This window comes from Austrofundulus limnaeus, unplaced genomic scaffold (assembly GCF_001266775.1).
Source record: "Austrofundulus limnaeus strain Quisiro unplaced genomic scaffold, Austrofundulus_limnaeus-1.0 Scaffold2, whole genome shotgun sequence".
NCBI lineage: Eukaryota > Metazoa > Chordata > Actinopteri > Cyprinodontiformes > Rivulidae > Austrofundulus > Austrofundulus limnaeus.
Genome location: NW_013952404.1, coordinates 8959847 through 8967233, shown reverse-complemented (window position 1 = coordinate 8967233; position 7387 = coordinate 8959847). Strand labels below are relative to the sequence as shown.

At 39.7% G+C, this 7387-nt stretch overlaps 2 protein-coding genes across 2 annotated transcripts in view; one reads left to right on the top strand and one right to left on the bottom strand.

The window, feature by feature from the left end:
* The window catches only part of si:ch211-15d5.11 (nuclear receptor coactivator 7), a gene marked incomplete in the record, with an annotated part of 12911 nt that extends 11114 nt beyond the window's left edge, over nt 1-1797 (bottom strand). Inside the window, 2 exon segments of the mRNA XM_014014922.1 lie at nt 821-1022; nt 1684-1797. Coding sequence (XP_013870376.1) covers nt 821-948 — 128 coding nt within the window.
* Nucleotides 1798-2106: 309 nt separating this feature from the next.
* On the top strand, nt 2107-6924 carry mtfr1l (mitochondrial fission regulator 1-like). Its single transcript, XM_014014910.1, has 7 exons — nt 2107-2213; nt 2962-3093; nt 3224-3331; nt 3442-3551; nt 3911-4122; nt 4890-5280; nt 5366-6924. The coding sequence occupies exons 2-7, from the start codon at nt 3079-3081 to the stop codon at nt 5481-5483; spliced, it is 954 nt and encodes a 317-aa protein (XP_013870364.1). The 5' UTR covers nt 2107-2213; nt 2962-3078; the 3' UTR covers nt 5484-6924.
* Nucleotides 6925-7387: the final 463 nt, after the last annotated feature.

The following is a 7387-nucleotide window of genomic DNA, read 5'->3' as shown; positions in this document are numbered from 1 at the left end:
CCTTATATGGTGTTTTTGGGGTGGTAATTATGCTAATCTCCTCTCTCGTGCACGAGCAGCGGGATAAGAACAGGTGGAATTTACGCAGCTCATTTACGCACTTTTCCTGAAGATAGAAGAGTTTGTTGAATCTGACGTGACATGTTCGTACGAAGCCTTCGTACGAACAAAAGTAAGAGAAATTTAGGATAAGAATACGAACATGTTCTTGCGTGAGGCCAATTGTGTTAAAATTCCAAATTCCAAGAAATCTAACATGATTATTATTTTTCTAAGGTGGTTAAGCATTAGCAAAAATATTCCATGAACCACTAAACAGATTAGGATTTAGCATTATTCAKTGGGTGTACYTCRACARTCCCATCCAAGATGGCCGCCACAACTAATAAACCTTAGCCTTCACAAAAAAGGCTTTACCGCAGTGAGTTTTARAGATATTGAGCTAAAATCRGGTGTGGTGGTAGCTGAGAGTCAATCCCAGTTTGTATTCCAAGGGTTAACAGATCATGTGAGATATCTCAGTTTTGCCTGAGGTAAGGTTTGACCAAAACGGCTACAACTCCATCAGTTCACATGATAAAATAATCTCAGTGTCAAACTCTGACATGAAATTGAGTGATATGCATTCCTGTAGGAGATGTTAGGCCTTTACGAAGCAGCATTCACAATCTGCTGGGCGTTGTTTACAGAGGAGCAGAAGTCGTCTAGATGGGGTTACTCTCACCCCCGACATGATGCTCTCATGGTGGAGCCCTTCAGTGACTGTGAATGACACACACACACACAAACAAAGTGTTTCTGCAATTTTCGAGGCGCTAACCTGGACTTCACATTGCAGAAGTAGCTTGTCCTGGTCTTGTCTCCTTGAGATTTGAGGTTCATGGCTCCTAAAGTGTCTGGTCGCCTCACGGACTGAGCCATTTTCTGTTGATCTTTAGTCTGAGGCATGAGGGGGCTCAGCTGGCATCCTTCCTCCTTTTACTCCTCATCATGACTTTACCTTTTGCCCTTTTTTACAGCACCTACAGAGGACAGCAAGGAAGCCATAAAATCGGATGATTTCACATGCACATGATTTGAACAGGTTGGAAAAGCTTAATGCACCAGCAGCTAAGGTTAACCAGACAGTGATGAAAATAAAGGAGTCAGGATTTCAATTCAATAAAACTGTCATTCATCTCCATTAGTGTGTAAACGTGCACTTGGAGTCAAGATTAAAGTGCAAAGCTGAGTGTGTTTTTAAAAGTTCATATTTTAAAACAGATTATATACCATATCTATATAATCCAATCAAATTATTGTCCTGGATTTTAGCAGAGCTGGGATGATTTTAGCTGCAATAATAAACATGTTATTATCATGGCACACATTTGGCATTCTGGGGCTCACACCCCTTTAGATTTGTCTGTAACGTCAGAATTAGCTGGAAAACCCTGCTTGTTCTGGATACTCAAGAGCCTCGTTACATTCATCAGCCGTACGGTAATTACAAAGAAAAACTTGCTTCCTGTAAATTTTGAAGGCACAATTGTCGTTGAGGAGGAAGTGAGCATTTTCAGACGACATCACAGAAAATGATCGAGACCACAGCTATGGCTGAAACAAATGACATCAGCAAAAAGGCAGATGGGGAACGGAAACGAGAAATTCAACGAAGGTAAGCTCGGTGACAGCTTTACTGACCTGAGTCTTGACCAGGGATGGAGACGAGTGGCAGTCACATGAGTGTGTCTTCATATTGCAGCGTTTATGATATCACTGCAGACAACAGTAAACAGTTATCATTTAGGCCCCGCCCTTTGCTTAATGCGTTGTCTCGTCTTGTCAAGATAGTTCCCCTCTTTCCCTCTATAAGCTGTGTAACAAACACGAAGACGAAATAGTAAGGGAGTGACACATCTTGTGTTTTCACCACACGGACCTCAGCGTTCAGAAAAGCTTTTTCCATATAAAATAATTTATGCATGTGCTGCATATTTTCTCCAACAATTAATCGTCTATGTTTTTTCCTTTTTGTTTCTAAAATAGAAATAAAATCATTAATCATGGAGTTCTCTTACCCCTGTTTGTCTTTAACTGTAGGGGGCGCTCCTCGAACACCGGCGCTTCCAGCCAATCAAATCACAGGACAATGAACGTCAACAGTGTGAAAGACGAAAGGAGGAAGCGTAACTAAAATGTTTTAACTTTCCAGTGTTCAGCTTTACTCCAACGTAAGTCGCACTTACTCCGCGTTAATAGGAGTTGGGAAATATCAGCAAAACTCTCCGTTTGATGTTGGTAAAAATAAGCAATGACGGGTCAAACSTAAGGCCCTTGGCTTGTACCGTACACTCAGTGCTATGCTAAGGAACGCGCTCTGTGTGTTTGCCATTCGTTGCTAAGCTAGCTATCACAGATACCGGCTGCTAATAAACTGAAAGGTTCAGAACGTAGTTTCACTAAATATTTATTTTCTATTGGATGAGCATCATTTTCTGTCCATCCCCAGTAACCCAAGTCACTGCATGGTGCAGCGCTACCATATTTTCCTTGGATACGAATCAGCTAGCTAGTAGCATCGTTAGCTATTTTTTTTTACATCTTTTTACGTGTTGAATTTAACAATTAAAAACTAGTAATTTATACTCTTTGTGTATTATAAATAGGTTTTTAAAAGCATATGTTTACTTAGTTTTTCTACCAGTTGTAATATCGAGAAAAAGCCAAAGTATTTTAATGTGTGTATATGTATATATGTGTGTGTGTATGTGCTGGTGTGTAGTGTTAATTTGGGGAATAACGTGTGTTATTGTTTGTACCGATGTGTTAAGGGGTTAGGTCGTGCCAAAAACTCAGATTTATACGAATATGGATTACTTTTATGGATGCATTGTTAGGTTATGATAAACAATATGTTGAAGATTTCCTGCCTTTTTCTCCTCAGCAGATGCTCCTACTAATTACTCYTTTTAATCTCAGGATTTGGTGGTCGGACTATCATGACATCTGTTCACTGAACTGCTCCATCTTCAGAAATTGCAAGCACCAAACCCTGGTGTGCATCCTTCTAGCGAATGAGAGTGACCCACCATCATTATGGAAACAGAAGCAGTAAGTTTCTCATATAAGGGATACTTTATTGACTAACACTGATTATTACACAGAATTGTTTTGTAGAGAAACTGTGTTATAAAGCAAGGAAAATCTAGCAGTTTTTTTTATTTTTTTTATTTTTTTGCAGGAAGTTATTCCCATCTGGCAGAATAAGCCCCATGGATCAACTCGTAGCGTTGTGAGAAGAATAGGTTCAACTCTTCCACTCAAAGCTCCACAAAGAGCATGTTTCCAGGTCCGTTTAACATTCTGTTATACACTTCCATCTAGAAATTATGTTGCCCTGGTATATACAATAAATGTGCTGCTGGATAAGTTGTAACAACTTGTGGTTTMGGCCGTTAGGAGTTACCTGGTTTGCCTTCTCTTCGTCCCATGGACGGCCCTTCTGTCCCTACTTTGGCAGACATAGCCTGGATTGTTGCAGATGAAGAGGAGACGTATGCCAGAGTCAGGTATGTCTGCCCCAAGAGAAAAGTAAAAAAAAAAAGGTAGCAAAAAGTCACTTACTTTTATAGCATTTACTTCAGCTCTAATGTTTCAGTTTATTCAGTGTACATGTGTAACGTAGAAGAATACCATAATTAATATGTTGCTGAACTAATTTGGAGATTTGCTAAAACAATTCTGGTATTTTGTGGGCCAATAAGAAAGAAAAGTGTAATTTTATTAAATGGATCGTTCCAGTGGCAAGGTTAATGTTAGTGCTTAGAAGTTTATTTTAAAAACAGACATTCAACAGGTAATAATAAAACAGCTTGTAAGTTTTTTTATGGTAAAAGTAGCTTTACTTTAATCACTCTTKTGTTTTCAGGAGCGATGCGCGCCCTTTAAAACACGAATGGCGGCCCACGCCACTCCTAGTACTCCACAGAAACTCCTCCGTGCCCAACTTCCGCCGCGAGGGTAAAAGAATGGAGGGGCTTAGGAAGCCCGGGGTGACGGCCCTCAACCGTACCACCGCCCTGCAGGACGAGCTCAGCAAACTCCGGGCTCAGATCGCCAAGATAGTGGCAAATGATACAGGTTGGTAACGCAAGCAGAGACCCAACGTTCACTTAGGCTTGTCTGTCAGGAAATAAAAGGTTGCGCTTATTGGCTGTCCAAAGCACTGAATCGTCTTTATAAGTTAATATCTTAACTCTTTTTTAATTTAGTCATAACGCCTAACTGTTTAAATTAAAAAATATATAAAATATCTATAATTTCAATTGAAGCCAGTGGATTTGCTTTAAACGGAACTGAACAAAATTGAAAATGAACAAATAGTATTCTGCAAAACAAAACTATTAAATCTTAGCTAGCTGTTAAGGCTACAACCTTTCAGCGGTGAAATATATTTTCTCCATTGCCTATAAAGACTTAAACTTCTAAAATAATCAGAGTCATGCAGGTTTTGGATTGCCTTATTGGTTGCACACGGAGTCATTGTCTTTACGTGACTGTTGTCATTCTGCCAAGTCAGCTGACCTGAATCTCTTTAAGCTCTCTGGTACTGAGGTGACTTGGCACCAGTTTGTGGGTCAGTGGCTAAAGATTATCTCTGCTGCTCTGTGGCAGTTCATCATCACATGTTGAGCAAAACAGACACAAAGTGTCACATGTGTTTTATCTAKTGAAACAAGACTACTTACTGATCTGAAGCAAACCTTTAGCTGTTATATATAAACCAAATTTCTTAGCTAAATGACACGATTGGTCGTTTTTCTAAAAAGAGATTGACTTTGTCAGAGTTTGTTTTTTTTTTTTTTTTACACAAATCAAATGCCTCGTTTTTTTATCTTTTGTTTCAGGCTCCAACCCCCTGACCCCGGATCTGCTCTCCCCAGACGACACAACCATGAGTTTTTCCATGGCGCCTTTCGAGACGGCGTCCTACACGCCAGCCACGGCGGCTCCCGCTTCCTTCGTCATCAGTGACGTCACGGAGGAGGAAGAGGAGGAGGAGGAGGAAGAAGCAGAAGTGGAGGAAGATGAGAAAGATATTTCTATCGTGTCAGAGCTGGTCCCTGACCCTCTGCCGCCCGTCTCCATGACGGCATCGGCGACCTTTGACCTGGACAGACCCAGCATGGACTTCCGGGAGGCAGAGGAGGACACAGTGTCTCTGTCCAAGTCTACCAGTTTCGCCGACGTTATGGACATCCTGAAGGATATGAACAAAATGAAGATGAGCAAAGACAGGTGAGGCCTGCTGGTGCGAGAAAACCCACTAAGTTTCCTTTCGTTTCAATGGTTTTAGTGACACGTTGTGTGTTTATTGTTTCAGGTATACTAGAGGTTGTACATCACTCAGAGAGGAAGACTCTGCTACTCTGATATCAGAAGCTCTAAGGAAAAAGTTTGTCTTGCAAAAAGAGGATACTACTGCTGTAAGAAGGAAATAACGAGCTCAATTATTAGTAAAATAAAAACCCGATCCTGCTGCTCCGTGCAAGTCAGGAGGAAAGTGTAGAGTTTGAGTTTTTATTTGTTAGGAACATACCCCACGGATCTTCAGTTTCACTCTCTAGGCTGAAGGCAGCATCTGTCTGCCAGAGTTTACACAAACAAACTTTGTCCCAGACGTTTAGAATCAAACTCTGTTCAGTCTGAGACCCAGCAGCCACGCTGAAGCATGACGATGCAGATTACAGCAGACCGTTTCCCCAGCTCCGACCGGTTTCTCCATCCAAATCTGGGATGTTTCATTCAAACAAGAGGTTGATGTTCGAGCCATAATTCATTAAGGTTTGGACTTCAATTAAATTCTTTTTAAGATTTTTGTTGAACCTTATTTTAAGCTATTTTCCCCCCACAGAAACCATACAAATAAACCTTTTTGTTTTCGGTTTCATAAACTAATCGAACAAACTTGAAGATATTTTCTGTATAGATGAAACTTGCATACAAGCAGAGACGTACTGTAGCTTTTTACAGTGTGTATGGGAAAATAAGCTTCAGATGTTTGCTTTTATCYTTGGCATCTTTGTACTTTGGATTGTGCACGTCTTTTGCCTGTTCATATTCTRTTTTTTTTGTAACATAAACGTGGATGTGATTGAACCAAAAGATCCAAATTTAAAGCCCAAACTATAAAAGGAGTGTTCAACAAGCTTGTACAAATATTTTGAAATACACATACCCCCTGCTTGTGAAGTCTGCCGATAGTTCAAGTCGTGTGTAAAACAAGGCKACAGTAAACCAGTTCTTTTGTTTGGCAAAGAATATTAATTACATAATTCCCTACATTGTTCTTGTGAGTCAAAGTTAGGATGAAGAGTATTCCTGTTCTCACCTTTTAAAAGAAATCCTTTTCCTCAAAAAAAAACCTGAGTTCATTCTCCAAGTCGTTCCAAGTGCCAAGGGTTTGTTTTTAACCGGCCCGCTTCTTGTTGCCTGTCCTACACGTGTTCACAYTTTTTACATTTTCTTTGTTACACGTTTTGTTTGTTCAGGCCTTTACGAAGGCAATGACTTTAAAGTTAGGTTGGCTGTGTAAAAACATTTAGCTGAGCAGAACGTTTAAACGAGAGACGTCTGTCCACACYCGACGATTTTCTTTTGCTAGAATCCGTGCTCACGTTTTAAATGTAATGTCTCAAGCTGAACTTGTTCATTCTTTCACACGACAAAGTGATGAATAGCAGCTAAAGTTGATCTATACAGGTTGTGTCTCAATAGGTGAGATAATGGATGCCACTACTGCAAAGTTCAATGGGAACTGTTTGTTTTTTGTTTTGCTGTAACTTTTGTAGAACTGAACCCTCTTTAAGCACCACCTGAGTGTGCATTTTTTTGTTTTGTTTTTTGTTATGCAAACTCCTGAATAAAAAAAAAAAACGTGCAGATGTTTTGAAATGGTCTTTCAGTGATTAGCATGCATTGACAAAATGCTACCACACAGGGGCAGCGCAAGCAAAGAAAACCGATTTTCTTTTGTTTATTTATTTTTTAACCTTCAATTAAAATAGCTACACTTTTCCTCTTTCCTACAAATGTTACCATAGATGCGACTCTTAAATTATTATTATTGTTCACTTCATTAGTAAATGTTAAAGTATTAGGGACAGGAAAAGATGGAAAAATCTGGTTCATCTTGCAACTAATTAGGTTAATTAGTTACAGGTCAGTAACATGATTGGGTCTAAGAAGAGCGAGTCTCCAGAGAGGCTTTTAGACACAATGATGGTCATGAATGATTGAATTGTTCAATAAGTGAAAATCTACACAGGAAGTAATGTTGAATGTTGTTACTTGACCTGCTACATATACAGCTTGTTGAGATATTTATGCTTCATTATATATATAT

Coding starts and splice junctions, on each gene's coding strand:
- mtfr1l (XM_014014910.1), top strand. Junction 4,123..4,889: donor GATAGTGGCAAATGATACAG/GTTGGTAACGCA, acceptor CTTTTGTTTCAG/GCTCCAACCCCCTGACCCCG. Junction 5,281..5,365: donor ATGAAGATGAGCAAAGACAG/GTGAGGCCTGCT, acceptor TTATTGTTTCAG/GTATACTAGAGGTTGTACAT.